At 42.0% G+C, this 27930-nt stretch overlaps 1 protein-coding gene across 1 annotated transcript; it reads left to right on the top strand.

Moving 5' to 3' along the window:
* Positions 1-27930, top strand: LOC139653830 (collagen alpha-1(IV) chain-like). The gene is made up of 50 exons (XM_071530819.1): positions 1-72; positions 5498-5551; positions 6996-7085; positions 7305-7349; positions 7645-7689; positions 7833-7895; positions 8168-8221; positions 8375-8401; positions 9009-9077; positions 10273-10317; positions 10651-10728; positions 11268-11321; positions 11506-11571; positions 12316-12360; positions 12502-12555; positions 12654-12695; positions 12960-13044; positions 13262-13297; positions 13611-13790; positions 15332-15421; positions 15692-15772; positions 15935-16005; positions 16092-16280; positions 16461-16632; positions 16773-16862; positions 16987-17094; positions 17296-17390; positions 17997-18147; positions 18414-18527; positions 18804-18968; positions 19493-19579; positions 20435-20575; positions 20829-20927; positions 21051-21149; positions 21516-21655; positions 21852-21972; positions 22074-22151; positions 22783-22881; positions 23073-23120; positions 23273-23452; positions 23542-23672; positions 24345-24417; positions 24775-24849; positions 25060-25185; positions 25521-25616; positions 25783-25992; positions 26234-26411; positions 26631-26745; positions 26958-27130; positions 27819-27930. The coding sequence occupies exons 1-50, from the start codon at positions 1-3 to the stop codon at positions 27928-27930; spliced, it is 4911 nt and encodes a 1636-aa protein (XP_071386920.1).

Below are 27930 nucleotides of genomic sequence, written 5' to 3'. Positions count from 1 at the left end.
ATGGGAAGGACAGCATGGTCGGTTCCTGTGGTGCTGTGTGTTGTGATGCTGCTCGGCACTGAGGCCGAAAATGTAAGTTTTTCTGCTTCTTATTGATGTGATGTCATCGCATAAACGTGTTGTTTAATTTAGTCTGTTGTAATTGACAGTATAGGCTGCTACGTGCACAGCCTATCTTATTGCAATGCAAACATCTCAGTGGTGGTCTTTATTTTAGCATTTATTTTATACTGTACACAGGTTTGCAGTCCTCAGGTCAGCTCATTATGAATGCTAACCTAGGCCCAATTAATATAAATGTACTGCATATTTTGATGCTGGTCTTAAAAAACCAGCAAAATCCCAGTTGCTCGGTGGTCAAAAGACTAAATGATGCATTTTATGAGCTGCAGGCTATGGCAGTGGTGCCCAAAATGGGGTCCAGGGACCACCAGGGGTCCCTGAGGGGGTCCCATGGATTTTATTTTAGTCACTAGACATTAGCATAATGAGAAAATGTATAGGAATGACTATCATAATCTGCAAAATCTATCAAATGGGGGTTTGTGGTGTAATGCTTATCTGTTTGGGGGCCCTTCAGATGAAACAGTTTGTGAACCCCTGGAAAATGCAACACACTGTGTTTTTCCTTTGATATCATCAATGACAGACCGCAGGGTTCAGTGTGTTGCTGTCAGTAAGGCCTCCTTCAGTGACTTTAAACAGTCTGGTCTCATCCAACGACACTAGAGCTGTTTATCTGACAAATGATCAGCTGCACGATATCCTGTCCAGGTCAGCTGGCCTGCATCTCCACCATCTCAGTTCAGTTATGGGAGGACTATTTGTCACTAGGCCACTTAAGGTGTAATCAGGACAATATTACTTTTAATGGAAAGAGTGTGGCGCTCATCCATCTTGTGCTGCTTGACTACTGTTGTGGTTGCACCTCTGCTCCTGTTGTTGCAGCCTGATTTTAAACATGGCATAGTGGTTGGTTTTTGTTTTTTCAATGAATTTGTCTCAAATCCAGTTTTAAAAAGCACTTTGTCTTGTATCTACACATTGCTTCACTTTCAAAGCATGCACACTGCAGCCAAAATCAAACAGCAAAAAGTCATTAACTGGTAAAACTTTACCAAAGCTAGAACCTGCCAAGCACAGTAAAGTAACCTCATTAACTCTTTACTGCCTGTCAATGGGTCCGGGGAACTTTATAGTAGGAACACACACGCACGCACGCACACACACACACACACACACACACACACACACACACACACACACACACACACACACACACACACACAGTACAGAAATTGTTGTTTCTATTCATCCATTATCTAAACTGTCTCAACGCTGAAAATCTTTTGGAACCTGCCATTTTAAGCGATGCATCATAACATTTTTGAGAATTTTACTTTGATGGTTAGACTTGTATAAATCTGTGTCTGTCTTTCTCTCACACATACATACAAGCAAACACCCACACTATTCATATGAATATGAATGAGGCACTGCACCAAAAAAAGAGGGTTTTGTTAATCTGCTGCATCACTGTTTTAGGGAGAATAGCAGCATACTGTAAAAGTAGAACACTCATCTCCTTGTATTTACTTTACATACTGTATGTCCTGCATGTATAAAGTGAGTAATGTACATCCTGGACAGCCCAACCTGGTTTTTGATATACAACACTGTGGTCTGTTTGTAAGTGCAGCGTCTATGCTTATCTACGAACAGCTTGCATCCTCTGGAGATGGATGATAAATAAGATGATAAATTGTTTGTGGTCTGTTAGCATGCTTGGTTGAGTGTGTACACTATTCTTTAGTAGGCCAGGTTGCCAGGCTTTTTTTAAGGGGGCTGTTTAGTCTGAGGAGACACATACACTGAGGGCGATATTTAGATTAAAAAGGCATAGGCCCGTCACTTCTAGTAGGAAGAGCCCACTGGATATGGAAGAGGGAAAAGAACAGAAAGGAAGGATTAGAGTTCAGAGAGATTGGAAAGTAACCAAAAAAGACATGTCTGTTTTCATAGAAGAAAAGGTTGGCAGAGAAAGAGAGAGAAAGAGTTACTCTTTAACATTTGTTCGGTTATATCAGTTAAATATGGGGGTAGGTGACAAAGATGAGAGGACAGGGAAATATTCACAAGGGAAATACGAAGAAGAAAAATGGATATAACAGGAGTAAACATGTTTGGCACAGCATCAAAGGAAAATAGAAAAGACAGAAGCGCTGACAAAATGAAAGAAAAACATTTAGAATGAAAGGAGGAAATAAGTAAGGGGTGTTACACATGCTTCGATGTGTCATACATTTGACAAACTCCCGAAAATTTCCAAATTTCATTTATCTTAACTTTACACTCCCTCATTTGATTTATTTGTCAGGGAATAATTCAAATGAATATCAGCTTGGCAAAGGACAGCTTTTTAGTTCGGCTGGGTTACACGCTTCGAGCACACACCCAAATTAAATTCACATTCATTCTGCTAAAATCTTTTGGTGTCATTGGTGACATACTTCATATAATACCATGATGAATGTCCTCTGCTTCTCTTTGAGTGATGGGAGCAATCAGCCTTGAGTGCTTTGTTTTGTCCTGTTTTGTCTAATGCTGAGCCGTTTATTTAGGTGACAGTTTGGGTTTGTTGGTTCATCATGTTATTTATGCTCACATATGTGTTTTTGTCGCACTGCCTTTCTGTCTAAATAAGAAATAATCACGTCATTATTTGATGTGATACTCCCCAGCCATCTAGTGGACATTTGTGGTCACTGCAGCAGATTCAAAACGAACGAAACACCGGCACTCACAGAAAATTGATTTTCTAATTTATTAAGGGCAGCAGATTCCCCAGAGGATAACAAGTGCTGCCATTTTGAACTTATACGGACACATTGTTGACCTGAATTCATATTATTTATTCAATAGGTCGTTTGCAATGTAATTCAAAGTTACACCTTCCTTCTCATATGATCCTTAGTGGTGAGTTTGCTGCTTACATACACCCAGCAGCTTCTTATGTTGCGGGTCAATTTGACCCGTTTCCACTATTGAGTTGTCTGAAATACTGGTTACTCTCCTTTTCTCCCTGAAATTGTTTGACTTTTCCTCATTAAGGGCCATGAACTTACATGCAAAGTGTCTGTACAGACTTTGTATACAAATAGATGTTGAGGGTCATTTTGACCAGGATACTTTCATGTACAAAGATAGTTGCACAGACCCAAAATAAAAACATGTCTTTGATGTATATTGTTTTTATGACTGGTTCTGATTGCCCTGTGGGGGTAAAAAGGAGGGTTCCCTCACTACTTCTCAGTGCTGCAACAGACTTTGTCAGGCATAGATGCTAAAAAAAATAGTCCAAGAAGTCCTAACACAGATTTTCAACTGAAATAGAGGAAGAGGTTCAGAGACACAAGGACAATACAGTTGAAAAGATGCCAGGTCTGCCCCCCTCAACAAGATAGTAAAACCAGCACCATGTGTGCACAGTGCAGGAAATACATCTGCAGAAAGCACATACTGACACTGTGCTCATCATGTGGAGAGTGATGAAAAAGTGAGAGGATTATTTTGACAAAAAGGGTGAAATCATATCTACTAGGGACGGGACGGGACGATATATCGAAATTCAATATATTGTAATACAAAATTGTGACAATACATTGTCAGGCAGAACAATGAATCGCGATATTAGCTCCATTTTATTCTGCTGTAGTAATTACAAATGAGACGCTTGACCATCACAGTTTCACAAGCTCTCCATCCAAATTACATTATTGTCTTTGTCACTGTATTATTGACATTTTTACATTGTTGTTTACATTCTAGCAGCCAATGACATCGCTAGAAAGATTTGTGGCTCAGAAATAAACATAATTCTACACAGTCAGACTTTGCTGTCACTGAACTTTTATTGATCACATCGTATCGAGGTTGTATCGAATCGTGAACCCCATATCGCGTCTCAAATCGCATCGTGAGATAAGCAGATCATCCCATCCCTAATATCTACAGTAACTGCAACTGAGCTTACTTTTACAAAAAAAATACCAAAAATATATAGGCCTAAATTGAAAATCTTTGTCATTAATCATTGATTAAACAGTGATCAAAATGCCACAGCTTGCGAGAAAGGAAATATGTTTATTAAACAGTTGTTAAATATAGTGTATATATTATATGTTCTCATATTTCTTCCTTCTGAATTTTCTGATGAGCCATAATAATGTTTTACTGTTTTGACCTGATTCTTTACCTGTTTTTGATTGTATTTAAACTGTGCGGGTCAATTTCGACCAGTAACATAATGGATGTATTTTTTTTTAAACATAATACGAGGGTTAAAGGAGTAATGTGTAATTGTCTACTTTTCAGCATAACATGAGTTAATAGTGACATGTATTGTGTCAGCATGTGTTCCTCTTGTCACACCTTTAACACATGCTGCGCTGAACAGTGACACAGGATGTGTTGACCCTACCTAGTGACACAGGTGGGTAAAAGATGATGCAAACAGTAATTTCAGGATACAGCCTCTTTTAATCGCTGTGCTCAGCAGACACAAAGTTTGTGCAGGTGTTGAGTAGTTTGTGTTTGAGCTGAGTAGTTTGTGGAGCAGCTATACACATTTATTTGCCAAATAGGCCTACTGTTTATCAGCTGAATATTGCTAGGCTAGTGGCCACACTAGGCCTGATTAAAAAAAGTTACGTTAAAATGTAATCTGTTATGAATCATTGACCAACTACATAAAAATTGTACTCATGACAGCAACCCGCTGGATCACTCAAGTAAACAGACTTCCTTCAGTATCTTATAGATTACTTTGCCTCCTAAAGTTAAACCTGCAATAAGCGATATCGGATCTTAGAACCAATCCTGAAACTAACCTGTGTTATGTGGAGATTTCACTGAGACATAATGATGGCTTAGCCAGCTGTGTTGCTATTTTCTCTCCTTTGCTAAAGCTTGTTGTCAAAATCCGCTCCGGAACTGAAGCTCCTCCCCGACCATTCAGTAGCTTTTCATTTTTTTTTTTAAAACTAGCTTGGCACCTCCTCCTCATGCTCCTCACCCCCTCCCATTCCTGAACTTGTTTCCTAATGGCGAACTTGATGAAGCTCGCGAGTAACCTTGTTAAAATAGTAAACTTGCTACCCACCTCTTCACTTGTCATTGTGGGACATGTAACCATCAGTGGGAGAAAAGTCTGGTAAAGCGAGACTGGTAACCGGTGAGAAGTCTCTGCAGATAAGGTAGCTTAGCTGTTCGCTTCAATACACGTTTTTTTTTTTTTTGCAAAGTTTGTCCTTTGTAGGCCTCCTTAGTGCAGGGGATGTTACTTAGTGTCACGGGCTCTGTCGCCCTCTAGTGGTCAGATAATTTCGCTTATTGCAGCTTTAAATGGACAATGTCTTCCGTTTTACACAATGCATTTTGAATGTTGTTATAGTAGGCTAACAATCTACAGCTATAATCAACCATTGTTTGTCTCTAGTGTGTGTGCACTGGAAAGTCAAGATGCCGCTGTGAAGGAGTGAAAGGCGACAGGGTAAGTGAAGTGATCTGTTGTCTGTTTGAAACAAGCACCATGGAAGAATGCATCACAAAACTACTTATTTCCATAGAAATTTTGTTTAAACTTTTATTCACAATTAACCCAGTCGTAGCAGTATTGGAATATAAAAAATACCACAAATTTAGCATAGCATATAATTAGTTAGTTAGTTAGTTAGTTAGTTAGTTAGTTAGTTAGTTTTTATTTCTGTGTCATGCCATCTGGCCAGTCCCACATGGGATTACAGGACACCACCATTATACAAAACATACATCTTCCGGTGATACATATAAGAGCAAAAATAAATATGTTATGTCAAGTACTCAGCCTAATAGCCTACCTAGCTTCATCAATTAAGTATCCATATTCACATGAAAGTATTGCCTTTGGCTTTAGTACCACACAAATACTATTTATTTAACATCTATTAGATAGCCCCCTTGATTTTAATAATCACTTTTAAAACGGACCTGGCCAAGAGAGCAGAACTAATATCAAACGTAAAAGCTGCATTACAAACAACATACTGTACTACATGAGCACAATCATAATGCTTAAGTGCTTCAGCGGCAGTTGTCCAATAGCAGACTAGCTGGATCAGGGCTGAGCCTTAATAGATCTTAGTTAAACAAAGTATAAATAGCTCCTTGTTGAGTCTGCCTCAAGATCCTTCATAATCATTTTAAACCCACCAAGAGAGACCAGCTCTTTTAGTTTAAATCATTTTGCAATGAGCTCCAAGCAGAGAAACCTCTTTAGCCTAATTCAGTTCAGACCCCAGAGACAGATTGCAAAAACAATTATCCCTGTGACTGTACACAGTAATTTCCACTAAGTGCAGTATTAACTAAATCTATTAGAGGATAGGGCAAGCCTATCAATCAAGTATGCAATGTACAATGTTGAGTGAAAGCTTTACAGCCACACATGCAAAAGCCATGTCAAATGTTAATTTTTCAGGTGAAAAGAAAGGAAAAGCAAAGCAATATACATACACAGATACATACATGCATACATACACACATATACATATTTATTGACATGCAGTGGTACATTTACAGTGATATGTGTATTCTACAGTGGTAGACATTGTGTAAGTCCACTTTCCTGCATTTATTTTGCATCTATCCCACATTAGTACAGCAGACAATTTCTTGTAAATTATACAGTAGAACCCAAACTAGAATGTGCAGCAGCAGTGACTAAAACTGTGACTTCTACAAAATTGCAAGCTGAAGATTTTTGATTACTAACTCTGATTATTGTTATGTGATCATAGATTACTGTAGTGTACTGTATGTGTTGTTATTACATTTATTTTTGCCTATTGCTGCATCCTAACTGCCTGTCTCCCTGTCTCCCTGTATCTCTCTCTATCACTCACACACACACACACACACACACACACACACACACACACACACACACACACACACAGGGAGACAGAGGTCTTCCAGGAGTCCAAGGTCCCCCTGGGTCAGAGGGCCATCCAGGATCAGAGGGTCATGCTGGGCCTATGGGACCAAAGGTAGAGGTTCAGTCTGGCTCTTCTAGCTGCTCTGTGTGTGTTATGGGAATATCTCAGATTTCTGTATATCTCTAAGCCTAATAAGGTTGTAACACAGCTGACGAAAGGAAATATATAATTCTACAAAGGTCATTTTTGTCTCCACAACACTTTTAGATGTGCTAATACATAACTACTTCTAGATGAGTTAGTAACAGGTAACTGCACTGTCTTTCACAGGGTGACACTGGCCGTGACGGATCTGTGGGGCCAAAAGGCAGTCGGGTAACATAACAGTTCAGAGTCTGTTTTTGTGAAAACGCTACATGTGGTAGCATTTTCAGGGGTGTTTGTTGTCTTGTCTGAATGGGTGAATATCAACAGTTATGCTTGAGATGTCTTATTATTGTGCATTGTATTATTTATCTCCTTGCCTGCGCAGTAGAGCTGCCTGACACCCAGCGCAAACATTTCAGTTTAGCTGACAGATTTTAACATGTTGAAGTGGGAGACCGGGGTTGACATCCATTCTGTTTCACCTGTGTGCCTTTTGGAAAACATTGTGTCTTTGTCTTTACAGGGACACGAGGGCAAAGAAGGATTTGCTGGGTCTCCAGGTTTACCGGTAAGGCGTCTCAGTCTTTTCTAACTGTGCTATTGTGAGAGTGTGTGTGTGTGTATGTGATTGTGCAGCATGGAATTATATGTTCCTGAATGTGTTTATACATGTCTGTTACCTGTTTAACATCTGGTGATCTTCTCCATCAGGGTGTCCCAGGTTTGCAGGGGCCTCAGGGTGCGCCAGGGGCCCCAGGCTGCAATGGAACAGACGTAAGAAAATGTTGAAATTGACTCTCTTCACATTCAACAGTTTCAGTTCATTCATGCAACTGTTCAGTTAAGCTTGAGAGAGGGAACTTTGCCAGAAATTCATCTTACACTCATTGAGTACAAAGCTAACTCTTTAAACGACACTCCTCTACTGTCAAAGAACACATTTTTTCTTTTTTGAAAGAAAAAATTTTGAAATTGTATGTACGCTCAAAAGTGAAAGTGATAATTCAACCAGTCAGTGCATACGGTGAACATATTGCATGTTTTAGGGAGAAGATGGAATTCCTGGTTTTCCTGGGGCCCATGGCATTGATGGACTACCAGTAAGACACACATTCAAAACAGTTTCTCATTATGTTGCAACCAAATACTGTATTCCTGTTTGTTACACTCTTCTCCAACTTCAGTTTTTTATTACATAGTACCGTTTGCTGTTGAAAATACAAACTGATTCAGCCTTTTCCTTTATTTTACAGGGTCTACTGGGACCACCTGGACCTAAGGTATGTAAGTATATAAGTAAGTGTATCTGTCACTCAGCAGTGCCAGTTGTTCAGTAATTCTTGTATTCAGGAAGTGTGAAATTGCAGAGCAGCTCGACAGCGACTGTGTTTTCAGGAGTTTATTAGCAGGATCTTGATGCGCCGAGAGAGAAAGAACACGACGCTACGCTTGCAGGTGCCTCCTCCGCCTCGCCAAGGTCCCACAGCTCATTATGTACCGATGTCTGTGTGAGACCCGTGGCTTGTTTAAAGCTTTCTTATCAGGTCAGCCCTCCCAGTCCCATCTGCAACGGAAAATGTGTTAATTCTCAAAGCTAATTCTCAGCGTTGTAACTGAGTGATGGGAACAGTTAATGTTTAATTGCAGGCGGCAGAATGCTAGTATGGAAAGTTACCAAAGTGGAAATTTTTAGCCTTTCCAGACACCATCAGGAAGTAACTTTCCTTATGATCATGTTCAGAGTTATAATGATGATGCTGATGATGCTGCTGATGATGCTGATGATGTTCTTCGCTTTTACCACATCACCCTCCTCACTTCATTCAACACTTAGTTCAATAGTTTTAACTTAAATTGACTGTTCGCATGTCTTCCCCATTTCTGCAGGGTGAATCTCAGATCTCAGTGAATGCAATACCAGGGCCAGCTGGGCTTCCTGGGAGGCATGGACACCCGGTAACTACTTAGATCCCCTTAGTAATAATAATAATAATACATTTTATTTGTATAAAGCTTTTCATGATACTCAAAGGAACTTTACATAAACGTAACATAAAAATTGTATCTGATTGTAATTTATTTCTGCTAATATGTGTAGTTAAGAGGGAACTGACTGTGTATTACAGGGAGGACCAGGTTTGCCCGGAGGGACTGGACTACCAGGGGACACTGGACCACAGGGACCTGTCGTGAGTCAACTTGTTTGGCTGCCTTGCACAGAGTTCACACACAACACTGGTCCAATGGAAAAGTGATGTTGTGATGCTTGATATTGCTCTTGGCGTTGTTTTTGAACAGGGATATCCTGGCCGCCAAGGGGCTTCAGGATCTAAGGTAATAATAGATAGAGGGGTCGTGACTGCATTGTTAGGGCGTGTGTTTGTATATTTCTGTGTGCATACTACCAGTCAAAAGTTTGGACACACACATTTTTCTTTATTTGTACTATTTGTCACATTTTAGAATAATAACTTGACTGTAACCTCTGTACCTATGCCTCATTTCCATTTTAAAGCTCCACCCTCCTTACATTTTAAAATACATTAGCGCAGTTTCTTTTAAGCATTATATATCACCCACAGCCGTTCCACGATGCAATTTATCGCAGTGCGGTTTTCTGGGACGAGACAAAGTCATATAGATTAGACTTCAGTGTGATGTATGTCACACGTTTGCATGCCGTCGCCTCTTAAAATTCAAAGAAGTTTTTTTTTTCTCCTCGAGAATGATAAGGCCAAGTGTCTTGTACCTGCATGTTTTTTTTTTCAGGAAAACATCTTTCTCACGGTGACACATCAAGTGACGTTTCATTATGGCCATAGCCTGTCACTGATTCACACGTTGAGCAGAGTATTAGCATAAAACAATACTCTCCAGTGTTGGGGAGCACTTTTGATTAAACGAGTTTACATGCTTATAGTGCACTTAAAATATCTTACAATACACTTCATTCAATCAGGTGTGTCCAAACCTTTGACTGGTAGTGTGTGTGTGTGTGTGTGTGTTTGAGGGCTCATGCCTGTTGTGTGTAGGAGTTTGTGTGTTTGAGAAAGAGAGAGAAATATAGAGTTGTAGAGAGACAGAAAGAGACAGAGCCTTATTCCCATAGTTACTGATATAGACAACTTACAAGTGCTGTCCCCTCCCAAAGGGCCAAGGAGGCAGCAATGGTTTCCCTGGACCTCGTGGCACAAGGGTAATGCATTTTTTAATATACTGTATTGCACATGAACCAAAAAGGAGATAATGTTCTAAAAATGTGGTTTATGCTGTGTAATTTTCCATCGTGCGTATATAAACTGTTACAAGATACCATCAGATAAACACATTTACTGTATCTTATGTCTCATGCCTTATGTATGGACAACACCACCACATTATTTTTCACTTCTGACCATTTCTGTGACATGATCCCAACATGATCTCCCTATCATGGGCACATTGTGTCATACTTCTCTATAATTGATTATGGTTTTCACACAGAAGTCAATTTAACAAATGGTTTGGCGGCTCAATTTGGTTAATGTAGGGGAGAGGAGGACCACCAGGACCACCTGGGCCACCAGGTCGGATTAAGCAGTACGTCTCTGGCACCGTCGTACTAAAGGTACAGTAACAGACTGTGATGAGACTGAGGTCAGTTCACTACAGCAATAATAGCCCAGAACGTGTTTGTTATCTTTGTAGCAATGGCCTTGGCTCGCTAGAATGTAAACAACAATTTAAAAATGTCATTACAATGTGCAAATAATATAATCTGGATGGAGAGCTTGTGAAATTGTGATGAGCAAGCTGTCTCATTTGTGATTACTACAGCAGAATAAAATGTAGCTAATATCATGATTGATTTTTCTGCCCCACGATACGTATTGTCACATTTTTGTACTGAATTTCGATATATTGTCCCATCCCTATTATACAGGTTTATTTCAAAGTAGTATACATTCATAAGAAATGATATGAAGAAAAAGCTAGAACCGGAGAGCAATGACTAGCTCCCTGGTTACCACAAGAGTTGTCATAGCAACCAATGAAGCACGGTTAGCTATGAAGAGGCAAATACACAGACGCCATATTTGTTTCGATTTTGAAAGGGTTACCAGTCCTAACCTGACCATGACCCTTGTTTTTTTTGTCTCACTCCAGGGTGATAAAGGAGACAGAGGAGATATAGGAGAGAAAGGTTGCAAGGGTTTACCTGTAAGTCTCTCTTATAAACTTCACACCAATAACGCTCTCCTACTTTGCATTAAACCTCTTGAAATGTTATATGCTTTTTTTTTTAAACTTTTGACATCTCCAAAGCCCACCCCTGCTTTTTCTGCCTCTGTAGTTTTGAATGTTTTTCTTTCTGATTGCTGTCCCTGTTTCAATTCCTCCCCAGGGTGACCCAGGTGATGGCGAAGATATCAAAGGAGCAAAGGGAGACAGAGGACACGAAGGCCCAGAGGTAAGATTCATTCTGAGGGTGGAGCCAGTTGTGTGATGTCATGCAGAATTTACTACATCCTTGAGAGCACTGAAGGTTATTTTTGAAAGGGCAACATGTGCATTAGCTGTGGTTGATCTGACTCTCTTGTCTAGTCTACCCGACATTTTTGAGAGCCAATACAAAGCCACCCAACCTGATGGAGATGCAATGATCTGAGCCTCTTCTAACCCTGAAAATTTAATGTTTAACCCTGAAAAGTTAATGTAGTCGAACAAGAATGGAACAAGAATAGAATAAGACCACACTTATTCTGTACAAACGTATTCTTGTTATTTGATCCCAATCCACATGAACTATGGTTAAAATCATGTATGCATTCCATCCAGATATGACTTCAGACTTCAGTTTCCTCTTTGAAACATTCCTTTTAGCATGTAACACCATCGGCCATGGTGCTTATCTTTAGTCTACCATATAGCCATTCTACCAGTCTACCATTTAGTGGATCATAGCTTTTCTGCCTTTGTACCTGTGACAAGTAAAGTCATAAAGATTGAATGATTGACAAATGCTGTAGGTATCTGACAAGAATAATAACCAGGTGAGACTCCATGGCTTTGAACAATGTTTTTAGAAATGGCAAGATATATTATATACACATATATTATATATAAGTATGAATTGAATGCTGCTAATGTGCCATGTTGATACACAGAACCTACTAATTAAATGTGAGTCTACTTGTCTCTGTCTTTCATACAGGGAAAGCCAGGGAAGGACGGTGATCCTGGGCCAGTTGGAATTATGGTACTATTCTACTAGTGTGTATGTGGTGTGCAGACCTAGCGTGTGTGTGTGTGTGTGTGTGTGTGTATGTGTGTATGCATGTGTGCGTATGTGTGTACATACTCAGTGTGTGGCTTTTAAATACAATATAGTTCTCTTCAGGGAAGGCCTGGTGCCAGAGGTGATCCAGGATCTCTGGGAACACCAGGAGACAAGGTCAGTAATCTGTTATTAACAATCACAATAGGCCATTTTTGGGGGTTAGCTGGTAAGTTTTACATCACCATGTAGAGTTTGTATACTCTGATCCTTAGGGTGCGAAGGGAAACTGGGGTCCCCCTGGTCTGCCTGGAGAGGTGAGTCCCACTCTCTTATTCTACTCATTAATCCTGTTATTTGATTTCAATATCAGTAACGACCAATACCATTAGTTTTGATGTTAGTATTTCTATTAATAGTTACACAAGCTGATAGAGAGAGCCATGCTTATATAGAACAGATGCAGGTGTTCTGCTTGAGGAAAGATTGCTACATCGCTGACTTTGTGCTTTTCGGCAGTGTGTGTCGGGTTCTTGGTCCACTCTGGTTTCACTGCATGGTCCCTCTGTTTTCTTTTACAGATAGTTGCGCCTGTGATTGGCCAGCTCAAAGGATATCACGGGGAGCCGGGTTCCCCAGGCCCGCCTGGGACCCCTGGACCTCAAGGTAGGTGACGGTAACAAATGAACAGACTAACAGACAAAGTGAAAGAGAAAGAGATCAGTAGAGCACAAGTCAAAGTCGGGCTCATAGTCTGCCATGATCAAGTTGTAGCACATTCTATAGCTGTATACAATGATGGCTGTAACTGTAATGACTGATGTTGTTGTTTCACTGTCAGGATTTACTTTCTTGCATTACTCAAGCTGATATTCTTCCCCAGGTGTTGTGGGGTTTCCGGGAGCAAAAGGACTTCCAGGTGAGCACATCTATCTATCTATCTATCTATCTATCTATCTATCAATCTGTCTGTCTATCTATCTATCTATCTATCTGTTTATCTATCTATCTATCTATCTATCTATCTATCTTTATTGAGATAATTGGTTTTGCTGATTCACCACTTTTAGGATTCATGCCAAATTCATTGGTTATATTAATTTCTGTTTGCTCACAAAACAGACATTTACAGTATTTATTCACTCAAACGGCTTTTATAATCAAGTTGGGCCTAAAATCACAGTTGAATGTTTCGGGCCTAGTCTCTCACCTTCTCACCTCCCCCCATACAGGTGGTTCATCTTCTGGGTTTAATGTGCCAGGCCTGCAAGGTCCCACTGGCTTTCCAGGCACCAAAGGAGACCCTGGGGAACCGGGGGATTTTTATGCAGGGTTCCCAGGACTAGATGGGGATCCTGGGGATCAAGGGCCTCCTGGAGATCAGGGGCCACCTGGACCTCCTGAAGACAGAAGTATGTGCTAATGCTCTTCCTATTAACCAGTTACTTCATCTAAATAGTAGTATAGTACTACTACTACTATTGCCTCAACTTCTTTCCTTTCTCAATAATGCATTCAAATGCCTTAGTTACTGTAATAGTTGTAACAAAATGTTATTTTATTTATTTTACAAATATCTTATACAGACAGTAGTACTCTATGTTTTAAGTTAAAGCTTTCCTATTTGTTTTATATCTACAGTCTATACTATGTGTCATAGGCATTAAACACTGATTACCTTAAGAGCTATAAGCTAAACGAGGCTTATAACCAGTCTAAAGGGCATTGGTACCACAGTATTTCCACTGTATTTCAGCTATTCAACACTGGCTCTCCTTCCCTTCCCTTTCTTCAGGTCAGCAGTGAGCATTTAAGGCCGCATCAATGTTTTCATCCTCTTTTCATCCATAACACACTTGCTTCCTTCAGTGAGCAGATAAAATGTCTGCAGCCCCTTCAGATAAAAAAAATGGCAAAATTGTGAGAAATGCCAAGCAACTATTAAGGCCTAGAAACACAATTCTAAACCCTAGGCCTGAATCTATTTATCTCATCTAATTTTCACACCATCAACTGTCATTAAAGTGATTCTCAAAATGCCTCCTCAGTTCCAGCCTACTAGTGCAGTTTCACCTGGAATTCTTAAGGGCAAAAAGTGCTGAGCATTGACTCTTATTGACAGAGCAGTGCAACTGGTGGATGAAGGTGGAAATATCAGTTATTGAATACCAACACTAACTATTTTTGTATGTATAAAAGTGGCATAATCCAGAAATATCAATACTGATTGAGTGCTCTCTGTATGGAAACATACAGAAAGCACACACAGCATACACTAGTTGCTGGAAAAATGTATCTATGAAAGAAATTACTTTGGTAGGGATCTAGTTGTTAAATTTCATATTGAATTTAATTTTATACCTGTAATTTTTAGTTTAGATTACATATTAATAGCAGTGAGAGGGCAGATATGCTAGTATATTGTATTTATTCCCTTGAAAGGGTATGTACATGCCACTTTACATAATTCACCAGAAATTATTTTTTAAGAGCAGATTTTCCAAAATGTCTTCAGACCTCCAGGGCGTTTCTGGGGAAAAGCCGTTTTAAAGATTATTTCCATGGCGTTTCTGCTTTACTGTATTAGACAGTTTACAGTGAAAAAGACAGAAGCGATGGGAGGGGGGCAAACACAACAAAGGTTGCGGCTTAAACTCAAAACATTGCAATTATATGGCAGGCAGCTTATCTAACTGAGGCACCAGAAGGCCCAGAAATTGGCCTTTGACAGAATTTGACCCCTGCTCCCTCAGAGTTTGTGCATGCCACTGCTAGTGACGAGGTCTTAAATTGGCTGCAGTAGCAACAAAAATGCATCAGTGATGTATAGAAACATTACGAGTTACACTTGGTATTTGGGAATTATACGGGAATATTGGGAAACCAACTGAGGTTTTATGAGTATCAGTGGTTTTAGTAATCTGACTGACTTTGATTATGGTGTTTGTCATAGATAAGAGGGTTACTAAGGGTCTTCCGGGAATGAAAGGAGTGGAGGGAGTCCCTGGAGCTCCCGGATATGATGGGACCTTTGGACCGAAAGGTGGGAACTTAACTGTGATTCATGGATGCATACGGTAGTCAGTATTTAATTAGTTTCACATTGGTGGGATGTCTCTTCAAAACTCCTAACTCATCGCACTATTATCTGTGGTTGTTTAGATTCCATGATATGTTATCAAACCTTTCATAGTTTAGCAGTCCCACCACAGTCAATCCAACAGTCTTTTATTGTAGATTAATTGTGATGTGATTGAGGAAATGTGATGAAAATATGACTGATGTATTGTTTCCATGGCTGTACTCTGGACAGGAGAGAAGGGGGAAACTTGTTATGAGTGCAGTGGAACTGGGTCAGGAGTCCCAGGACCACAGGGGCCCCCTGGTCCACCTGGCGTCCCTGGTAAACACATTCACCCCATGCAAACTCACAACTTCTACCAACTTTGTCCTACATCCACATTCAAATGCATTTATTTTTTATCAGTTGCTGTTAGCAGTGTGGAGCATAAAACAAGTTTAAAATTGGACTGGATATTCTTTATGTGTCACTCAGGTTATGATCAAGGACCGGGGGGCAGAGGTGATCCAGGTTTCCCAGGAAATAGAGGCTTACCTGGAATACAAGTAAGAAAACCGGTCTTTCAGGGACCAGAGTGTAAGTCTAAGACTCTAGTAATACCTACAGTATAAACAATCATTCCTCTCCATAGGGTCCCACCGGTGATACAGGATTTGCAGGCCTCCCAGGACCAAAGGGAGACTCAGGTTCCTACCACATCTCTGGGTTAAATGGGGAGAAAGGAGCCCCAGGACAGTCCGGAATGCCTGGTTTAGACGGCCTCCACGGGTCCCCTGGGTTACCAGGTCGTAAAGGTGTTCGAGGCCCCAAGGGAGATTCGGTGAGGGGGTTTGGACAGACGCATTTGACCATTGACAGATCTTTTTCTTTGAGATGGATTATCAATCAATAAAATAATCCATTCTCTACCAAAACGTCAGCTATTGTGATTTTGTTTTAGTGTTGCAAATTGAATCCTCATCCTTTCATTGATGCAACAAACGTCCTGTCCTCTCTCCAGTATCCATTCCCTGGTGAGGAGGGTGATCACGGCTTTCCAGGTCCATCAGGGCTTCCAGGCAGACCGGGACCAGTTGGCGACCCTGGGCCACAGGGGTATGGGCGTGATGGACTCCCGGGAAATAAGGGAGATGTTGGGGTGCCTGGCTTGCCAGGACAGCCTGGTATCCCAGGTAAAGTATTGCATTGGCTAATAGACAGTTTGACAGAGTCTACACACACATATAAGCAACAACAAGCACACAAACAGATAGACAGACAGACAAACAGATATCTTATATCCCCTCTTCTCCTCTCCATCTTCCACTGGCAGGGCAGAAAGGAGAGTCCAGCCACATCCACACAACAGGAAATCCTGGACCACCTGGATTTAAAGGTCTGCATGGTCCAAATGGAAGCCCAGGTAACTTCAGTATGGTTATATACTGGATGGATGGATGGATGGATGGATGGATGGATTAAATAGCCATATAATAGAAGATGGAAAAGGTTAGTCATTATACTCACTGAGAAACTTCTTCTCCAAGGAAGTCGAGGAGCCCCAGGTTTCCCAGGAACGGCAGGTTTTCCGGGACAGAAAGGAGAAAGAGGAGACGTCTCATTCCCTGGAGGGCCGGGGTTCCGAGGGCAGAAAGGTAATTCACATGCATAGCGTGCATCATTAATTTGATGTTATTTAGATTGTTTTAGGCTGTTTTGGAAGTTAATTTTACTGTAACCACCTCAAGAGAATATGGAACAACTAAAAGAGAAAGAACATCTGTCTCTATCGTCACTATTTGTGTGTGTGTGTGTGTGTGTGTGTGCGCGCGTGCGTTCGTGTGTGTCTCTTACAGGTGAAAAGGGGCAGCCAGGTCTCCTAGGCCTCCCAGGTAGGGGTGTCCCCGGTCGGCCAGGTGCACCAGGAGCTCCCGGTCCTGCAGGATTGCAGGTCAGAACCAGGAAGAAAATCGATTTTATTCTAATCACTTCAAAATGTGGGGAGGCAATAATATAAGTATAGGAACAGTATATTTCAATTTCATAAATGAAAATAGAAATAAGCTCCAGGTTTTTATTGGCCATCATGTTGAACCATATAAAAACAAAAGGTAACAGCTTTATCTCCTATGCCAGTGTTTACACTATTGACTGCAGATGCAAAAAACAACAATCATTTTCAATTATATTAAAATAGATTTTTTTGTCTGTAAAGTTACTTTGCTGTAACTTCTATATGGAATATAATGAAAATTCACCCTCTGAAATGAATTGAAGTAGAGTGTTGAAAGATAAGAGTTCTAGTTCTTCACCTTCTATGTATTCTGTCAGCTGTTTCAGCACCACAGACAGTTCCCACCGTCCTCTAGATGGAGCGGATATCCGTTCTGTCTCTGTCTTGCCTTCTATGTGTGTGAAAAGTGAATCATCTCATCATGTCTACTACCCAGCATCACTTTTGACAGCATTATGCCAACTGCAAGGAAATCCACTGTATGTGTATAACAAGGTAGTTAAAGGATTATGAATATGAATAAATGAGGGTCATGACTGTCAGGGTGACGGTGGCCCTGGGTACGCCGGCCCCGACGGTCCCCCAGGTCCTGCAGGGGAAGATGGAGCTCAGGGCCCCACAGGAGACCCTGGCTCCCCGGGCCGACCTGGAGACCCAGGACCAATGGGCGCTCCAGGTTTTGCAGGAGATAAAGGTACTCAAACAACAAACACATTACTGTAGACTGCAGACAGACACACACACACACACACATTCTCACACATAACATTGGCACATATGCTCCAGGCTCAAGAGGTAAGGAAATGAGATGAGAATGTGTGGTTCATCCAAACATGCAGACATGAATATACACACACACACACACACACACATACACACACTCACATTCATCCACACACGTTCACACCTGTTTGCCCCGACAGGCATCTAATTACTTTTTTTATCTAATGTTCTAAACAGGGAGTAAAGGGTCTATGGGGCCTCCAGGACTGCCTGGTGATAAGGACTCCTGTAAAGGCAGTTTACCTGGACCAGCGGGACCAGCAGGACCAGACGGCCAATCAGGACATCCAGGTCAGTGTAGAAGGAAGGCATGCGATGTACTTTATTGTCAACTCCAGATGGACACTAAATGTGAAAGATAGTTGACAATTATCTCACCTGAAAAAGTACAGTAAATACTTACCGTTGAACAAAATGAAGCAATTTATTATTGTTTCATTTTCTTGTAGTTTTACGGCTCCTCACCTCTCGTTCATCTCTTCTTTGTAATGCGCATTTGCTTCGTCATCATTCTCCCTCCTCCCCCCACCTCCTCTCTGTTCTGTCTCTCTCTCTCCCCTCTCCCAGGTGCTAACGGCCGGCCCGGTGAGAAGGGGAACCCAGGTGTGCTGGGGTTCGGACGGCCCGGCCCGGCCGGAGAGCCTGGTCCCCCTGGGGTGCCTGGGCTGGGTTTACATGGGCTTTCTGGACAGCAGGGGATCAGGGGAAAAGATGGCCTGCCCGGTATACCAGGTACTGTTTCTCTAATTAACCCAGATATCTCATCTGAAGTCAGTGCAGTCAGGAAACAGTATGACATGAGAAATTTGGCAGGATTTTGAATATTGACTTCAGCCATGTATATGAAAGCAATATGTCCAATTACATTGAATATTACAATTACTTACGTAGAAGGAATTGAGGAATTGAGTATTTGCTAGGAGGTGAGACATTTCTCTCCTCTATACCTGTGTGCTATCAAACTTCTATCACACAGTATACAGCACTTCATAAAACAATTTTCTCCAAATTATTTTTCTTATTTGTGAAGCAGCATGTAGTTAATATAAGGAAGTAGAAGATGTATTATTGTGAAAATCTTACTTTAACTTTAAATGTTCACACAATCTCCCACAAATCCCACAATCCTCTTACTGTATTCAGAAAGAGCTACACGTCATCAGCACAAATGCACCATGGGAGAGTACAGACTCTGTACTTGTTATGGAATATTGCTTACAGCATCTCATTTAAATGCATCACTGGGACTTCTGCAGGAGCGAGAGGAGACCCTGGACCAGATGGGAGACCAGGATATGGGTCGGAAGGACTGCTTGGACCTCCAGGACCACCCGGCCCAAGAGGTCACACACACACACGCACACACACACATACAGTAAGTAAGGGATAATGCCCGACGAGGTGTCCATTATCAGGAATTAATGGACGACGGGGAGGCCAGAACCGGTTCTGCCTCGAAAGGTATTATCCTGCTTATACCATGGTCAAAAAATTAAGACCATTAATTTATATTTTCATGCGTTTTGTAATAAAAATCTAAAGTTTTTCACAAGCCATAACTCATTTTCCCTGGTAACACCTGAGGGTTTGACTAATACCTGGAACAATCATTACCATCCCATAAGGTTCTTATGCAATGGAAATGTTGTTCACTACTCCAGTAAATAGATGACTGACTTGGCAGCGGGAGATATTTCTAGTCTGCTCAGCTCATAGAACCCTTTGGCTCAGCTATGAGCCAGAAAGCTAACTTTATGCTAGCAACATTCAAAGTCAATAACACGGCGTATGGTTGACAAACAGTAAATATAATTTGACAGTATGTTTAACACCAAGACTAGCTAGCTATCCAGCCATGTCATTGTCCCCAAATCAATATCAAGATTTTCACGAACATACAAATTGTAAACTTGAGGCTTTGACTGCATCCCTGTTGCTATGGTTACTCATTTTAGATACAGGCTGATACTACCGTACTTCACTGGAACTACTTAGTAGGTGTCCATTATCAGGAATTAATGGACACTCTGCAGCCAATCAGAATCGGGTATTCACCCAGACCATGGTATAAGTGACTGTAAACTGACAATTAAGTCAATTTGGAGGTTTCTACCACTTCTTGGTGTTGGTGAGTCATTGTAGTAGTACTTGTCATTCACTGTAATGCTCGAGTTAATGTTCATCCTGACGGTTTACAGGTGCCCCAGGTCGAGATGGTGCCAAAGGTCCCCGGGGACCACGAGGCATCGACGGGGAGCCAGGTATCAGAGGCGCTCCTGGGCCTCCAGCACCGCCACCGCTCAACATATTCGGCCCCCAAGGGGAACGCGGGCAGCCTGGTAAGCACAACATGGTTCCACAAGGGTTTGTATTGAGGCAGTGTGGTTCCTCTTGCAACTTTTATTTTTTTCTAGAGGTCTCTCTTTTGGAAAACTGTATTTTTGTTGAGGTTGAAATAAAACTTGGTGCTTTTCTTTTCTGCTTGTCTGCTTCTTGCAGGACCTTTCCTTCTACTGCCAGAGTGCATATAGTGTTATATAGTGCCATATATAAGATGGTGGTAATATTCTAACACTGGCTGTACTGTTTCAGGTTTGCCTGCTCCTGATGGCCCTCGTGGAGATTCTGGAAATCTTGGACCTCAAGGTCTGAGAGGGGTGAAGGGTCAACCAGGGGGCTCCGGGCCAAGAGGTGAACACAAGAGTTATGTCATTATATTGGTTACTACAAAATATATTCTTACTATAAGATAACGTGTGTGTGTGTGTGTGTGTGTGTGTGTGTGTGTGTGTGTGTGTGTGTGTGTGTGTCCAGGTCCCCCAGGTGATCCTGGTACTGATGGGCCAGCGTTCTCAGAAGGAAGTCCAGGGCCTGCTGGAGCCCCCGGAGATTCAGGATTCAGAGGTCCTCTAGGTAAGACCCAAACTTTGGTTTAAGATCCATACACACTTTGTTATGGATTTTATACCAATTCACACCTTTACCCTCACAGGTTTAAAAAAACAAACAAACAAATAAATAATACTATGTATCTGTATAGTAACAACAGATAGTTATAACTCGTATAAGTGTAAGACCCACGCTTATTTTCAGGTTTACAAGGTTTGTCAATAGTCACATTCCTTGGAAGAACAGTAACCTTTTAACATTCATGAGAAAAACCCCCCAAAACATTTCATTGTTTTCACTGTACCATTATATTACACAAACAAGTGTTTACTGTTCAGCTCTCATTTCATTCACCTTACCTGAATTCATTATTTGGTTTTAACCTCCCAGGCCCGAAGGGAATCAAGGGAGATCAAGGTTTCCCTGGAGGGCCTGGTCCAGATGGTCCACTAGGTCGAAATCCTTGCAAAGGAGCTAAAGGAGAGCCAAGCTACCATGGGTACGGCCCCCCCGGACCACGTGGACAGAAGGTGCTGAGGACTGACCTGAAGAGTTTGAGGGGATTAGTAACTGACACAGCAGTAGAACCTTGTTTGTCTGAATCTCTCTCTCTCTCTCTCTTTCTCTCCCTCTCTCTCTCTCTCTCTCTTTCTTTCTTTCTCTCTCGCTCGCTCTCTCTCTCTCTCTTCCTCCCTCCCTCCCTCCCTCTCCTCTTCCTCTCCTCAGGGTGAACCCGCCAGCACCATTTGGGTGAAGGGCCTGAAAGGAGAGCCTGGTTTCATCGGGTCCCCGGGTCTTCCAGGAAACCCCGGAGCCAAAGGCAGCCTAGGACCTGCTGGATATAATGGTTACTACCCCTGATCATGTAATATTCAGAGTGAAGATGAGGAGGAATATGATTATTTGTAGTTTGTGCTCATGCTCTCTTAACCCCCCGCCCTGTTCCAGGTCCACCAGGCCTTCAAGGCCCTCAGGGTTCAAATGGGCCTCCGGGAAGAAAAGGACTCCCAGGATCTGGACTTCCAGGCAAAGTCTCTTAAAATCCTGAACCTTGAATAAAAGTCTTGATACTGTAAAAGGGATAACACATTATAGACTTGCAAAACTCATTGTGTTAATGAATAGCATATTCCTAAAGTGCCACCTACTGTGTAACCTATGCTGTAAAATAGATACTTTAAAAGGCCGGCACTTGGATGGGTTTTATATACTTTATGCAGACACGCTTTGAAAATGCATTAGTTATATATGATTTGTATTGCGCACACTACTGCTAATCCCTTAAAATAACCTTACATTTACATTATTTTACATTAATTCACCCCTTAATTCATGCAAAATCCACTTAAAATTAGTTAATGGAGAAGACCCTATCAAAACCCCCATTCTTTTTTTTCACTTTCTAATATAATGGCCTGCACAAAAGGCATAAACAATCCCATGAATAGATCCCTTAAACACCCAAGATAGTAACCCTTACTTTTTTAAAAGCTATGCAATTTTTAATGGATAATTCATGTTTATGTAATAGAGAAATTAAGGACATTTCAGGGACACAAATTAAGGGGTTTGGTTTTGCTGTTGTATTATATTTTATTTGTATTATATTTTAGGTGTAACCTCACCTTCATGTCTTGTCCATGTCCATTTGCCTCAGGTAACCCAGGCCTGCTGGGTGTCGCTGGTAGTCCAGGTCCGAAAGGCGACCAGGGCAAGGATGGGATCCCTGGACCAGCAGGGGAGAAGGGGGAGACAGGTGAGATAAATCCTGAATAAACATCCTGAACAGCTCTGCTAGACCTCATGAAGATCACTTGCATTAGAAATCTTGTTTGCTTTTGTTTTATTTCTATCCTCATCTATCATGTAGAAAAGATGTCTGTTTCTTTGTTTATAGGTGTAGCTTTGGCCACAACTCACCTCTCCTCCCCCCTCTCCTCTCTGCAGTCTTACTAGCAGGGACTCCTGGTTGGCGTGGTAACGATGGTCAGCCAGGTGAGTCTCAAGTCAATGACATCATCCATTTCTAGACCTTTACAAATAACCTATAACTTGCCTCAATTTCCTCCTTTTTCCGAATACAGTCAGTCCTAAAAAGCGATCAGTTCTTCAGTACTGATTGCCACTTTGTGTTTTGGTTTCTGTAGGTCCAACCGGGAACCCTGGTCCTCCTGGCAGGTCTGAGACAGCCAAACCCGGACCAACAGGAGACAGAGGAGCACCAGGTCCACCCGGATCCCCCGGTCTGAAAGGACCGCCAGGACCGGGGAGTTGTGTTGCTGGGCCAAAAGGGGACCGTGGTCTTCCTGGAAACCCTGGCAGCCCAGGTGGGGATGCACTGCTAGAGGCCTTAAGGGTCTAACATACCACTGTTCTGCTCCTCACTAATATCAGTCCCTGTCTTCCTTATCTGCAGGCTGGCCTGGTTCACGTGGCCCTCCAGGACCCAGTGTGCCCGCCTTAAAAGGAGACAGAGGGGAACCGGGTGCAACGGGGAGCCCAGGCCACGCTGGACCCCCAGGAGATACAGGTCCTCCCGGTCTACCTGTGAGTCACATAGAGAAGTGTATTGGTAATTGTGAATGATAATAGAGATGCTTGACTAAGTAAAAATGACATTACACGTTAAATTATGTGTGACGATATGCTTATACGCGATACGCGATATGGAGTTCATAATTCAATACTGTGATACAATGTAATAAATAAAAGTTCAATCACAACAAAGAAGAATTTATTTCTGAGACACAAGTCTTTCTAGCAGTGGCATTGGCTTACTAGAAAGTAAACAACAATTTTAAAATGTCATTACAGAGCGCAAATAATATAATTTGGATGGAGAGCTTGTGAAATTGTGATGGGCAAGCCGTCTCATTTGTGATTACTGCAGTTCTATATTATCCATATTATTCTAAAAGAAGTGTGATTTTCAACACATCTGTGAGTGTAGCTGATGTCACTCATCTGCTGCTTTTCAACAGAAGAGGTGTTGGTATTCAAGAGTGTGTGTGACAAAATGTGTATTGTCACATTGAGATCAAAACATCCATTTGAAGAGGGTCGTCACCAAGGCAACTGCATCATCTGCAGCAACAACAGCAGAACAATACTGATGTATTGGTCAAAGTTGTCCATACTGTATACAGTGCTGAGTCTTCAAAACTTTGCAGCGCTTTAAGACTGACCTTTGACCTTGCATTGTTCCATTGGTGTCCCCAGGGGCCAGGAGCCAGGCCTGGAGACCCAGGACCAAGAGGTGATAGTGGTCCTCCTGGAGCCCAAGGACACCCTGGTAATCTATCATTTCAATTTCAGTCTATAGATTAAGTGCCACTGTTGTATTCATCCCCAGACAAAGAGATCTGTCACTACAGAATAGTACTAGTCCGCAGTTGATTTATGTTCCCACAATTGGGGTGTAACACAAAGGGGCAGAGAATAGAATAATACATACTCAATCTCTCTATTGGAAATATGACTACAGATTAATGAAGATTAATTTTCCATATTTTGTTTCCTTCCTCTGATACGAGACAAGCTGTGCTTGAACAGGAATTTGAGCCATAGTCATAGGCTATGAAGACAGAGCTAATTTTAATTTAAATAAGACAATTTCCTTATTGTCTAATTATGAACTGTGTTGTTTTAGGTGACAAGGGAGACCCTGGATACACCCCAGGCCCAACTGGTCAACATGGGACCCAAGGCTTTCCCGGACCACCAGGTGAGCCCCAAGTCTCAGTCCTACTATTACTTTCAATAACCTGAACGAAAGCACTGTTCATATCTGCCACATTTAAAACACGTCTCCACCCCACCGGTCAGTTATCACTAGCAGCAGAGATTCATCCCTCTCATACATCACTCCTGTCCTGTTTACAGTTTTGATAATCTAATCTAATCTAATCTAATAATTCCTTCTCTATCCCTCCAGGTCTCAAAGGTCAACCAGCATATGGCAAACTTGTACATGAACCAGGTATTCCAGGCTTACCTGGTCCCCGTGGCAACCGAGGAGCCCCAGGACGCACCGGATCATCAGGACCACCAGGCCGTGCAGGTCCAAAACCTCTCTCTCCGTCCCAGCTCAATATGTTCACTCTGATTTTAAGATCTGCTACTAATTTTCAGCCTCAATGTAAAGCAATATCGAAGCTACTTCACTTGACTTCACTTGATTGAAATGCCAAGACATTTACTAATTAATGGGCATTTGTTCTTTTTTACCATAAAGATCATCTAATTAGATCTATCTATCTCTTCTTATCAAAACCACAGTGTTAAACTGAACAACTGTAGAGTGGTGTAATATATTTGTGAATTTCCCAAGCTAAAAACACCAAACTGGTTTCCTTTGCATGCTGTGAAATTTTACATTGGACCTTTTCCTGATAGGCCTTCCTGGCTCCAAGGGAGTGGTAGGGTCCAGCCCAACCGGCCAGCCCGGGTTTACTGGTCGTAAAGGAGACAAAGGACCACCAGGACTGCCAGGTGTGTGTGTGTCTGTTTGTGCAGGAGTGCACATGTACCCTTGTAATGCAGTATAATGATGATACGATGTTGCTCTGATGCATTTCTATTTAAATCGCCCACATGCTGTCACTTGGTACTTAATTAAATTGGCTTTTGTTTGTTAATGACTTTTGTCCCGGGGCAGGTCCACCAGGCAGCCCCGGAGACCCAGGCCGACGGGGTCCTTCCGGGTTTCCAGGCAGCAGCGTTCCAGGGTTGTCTGACAGCTTGCTGATAGCCAGACACAGTCAGAGCATCCGTGTGCCTGACTGCCCTCCAGGCACCAGCCTCATCTACTCTGGTTACTCTTTCCTCTTCATCAACGGGAACGAGAGAGCTCACGGACAGGACCTGGGTGAGAGCATGGAAACCTGCATGCCCATAAGTACTAAGTAGACACTGCAGCACAGACAGAAAAAACACACACTTCTCTGTCTCCATTTTGGGACAAAGCACAACGGAACTATTTTCTCTTCTTTCGATTTTCTCTCAGGATCTCTATTTTGTGCATCATGTGAATCAGTTTTGTTGACATCACATGACGTTGTTGTGACATTGTTAGTTTGCCTGTCTGATCGCCTCCCGCTGCCCCCCAGGCTCCATGGGAAGCTGTCTCCCTCGCTTCACCACCATGCCCTTCCTGTTCTGTGACACGGAAACCAACTGCCGCTACGCTTCCCGCAACGACTACTCCTACTGGCTGTCCACCGACAAGCCGATGCCTCCCAGCATGGTTGCCATCACAGGGGAGGAGTTGGCCAATTACATCAGCAGGTAGGATAGGAAGGCACACACACATACAGCATATGTAACTACATACACACAAATTTCTGAGCAAATACTCTGTTTATTGGTTGAAGTTGTCTGTTTATTGGATTATAAAATTAGCTTCATATTAGTTTGATTAACTAACTGAAGATGTTTTCTTACTATTTAACATGACTTGAGACTATGTTGATATATGTGTGTGTGTGTGTGTGTTCTGTGGTTTAGGTGTTCAGTGTGTGAAACCACCTCCAATGCCATAGCGATCCACAGCCAGACGACCCAGACCCCAGACTGTCCCCGAGGCTGGGAGTCCCTCTGGACTGGATACTCATTTGTCATGGTAAAGAAATAACCTTTTCTCTCCTGCATCTGAGGATCGTATCTTTAACATACCATACCACGTCATTTTCTATTTATTGTTATTCCTTCTATCCTTTTCACTTTTCCAAAATTGTCTTTTTCAAATATGTCTCTATTTCTCCCTACCCATACTACGCTATCTTTTCCGTCCTCGGCCTCCACCTCTCCCACCCACCCTCCCAACCCAACCAGCAAACGGGTGCCGGTGCAGAAGGCTCCTCCCAGCCCCTGGTTTCCCCCGGCTCTTGTCTGGAACATTTCCGCCAGGTGCCCTTCATCGAGTGTCACGGCAGGGGAACCTGTAACTACTATCCTGATTCCTATAGCTACTGGCTGGCCTCCCTCGACCCCAACAACATGTTCAGGTGAACTATTCCCCTCTCTGTGGAAACAATGGGTAGTGGATGTATGCCATAGGGCTAAAGTGTGAGCTGAATCAGTATCAGTGTGGGTTGGGGCACCCTGCCTTAAAGAGCTGCCCTAAAAGAGGGGATCCTAAAAGAATTTCATTAGAATGGGTTTCAATGGAGAGTTTAAGTGTCCTGTGATTAAATGCTGTTTCAGAGGCATTTCCTTGACAAGAATCAAATTCTGGGGGAAACACTAAATACCTTTTAATGTTAAAATGGTAGTGGTATTGACATTGAGAGCTCTGCTTTTGTACATCTCTAGGTAGCAGGTCCTAGTGTTGAAATTGGTGGTTTATATGACTCTGTACTCTTCTACTTTTCTTTGCAGTATCATATTATTATTTGCTCCTGCAACGGCCCAATTTCCCCACAGGGATCATTAAAGTTTCATCTTATCTTAGAAGGGAAACAACATTTTTTTTTTATTTGGTGGCTTATTGTTAATGCACTTTTACCACACAATCTACACTTACAATGTTACCTTGCAACAAAATAAGCCATTATATAGCTGCCATCCACTACTCTCCTACTAACAATATTATGATTTTTACAGTAATTACACTCTTGCCATTGTGCCTCTGTGTGTACGTGTATGTGTATGTGTGTGTGTGTGTGTGTGTGTGTGTTTGGCCCTCCTCTACAGTAAGCCCGTTCCTCAGACAGTGAAGGGACGTTCTCTACAGAGTGTTATCAGCCGTTGCCGGGTCTGCAGGAAACCATGGCAACCTGGCCAGTCAGGTGGAACAAGATTGTAA

Source organism: Centroberyx affinis, unplaced genomic scaffold, assembly GCF_046629955.1.
Source record: "Centroberyx affinis isolate AG114_WGS23_722 - 3 ecotype Tasmania unplaced genomic scaffold, CSIRO-AGI_Caff_v1 ptg001983l_1, whole genome shotgun sequence".
In the NCBI taxonomy this organism is placed as follows: domain Eukaryota; kingdom Metazoa; phylum Chordata; class Actinopteri; order Beryciformes; family Berycidae; genus Centroberyx; species Centroberyx affinis.
The sequence above is the reverse complement of the archived record's forward strand: the minus strand, read 5'-3'. Positions and strand labels throughout refer to the sequence as shown.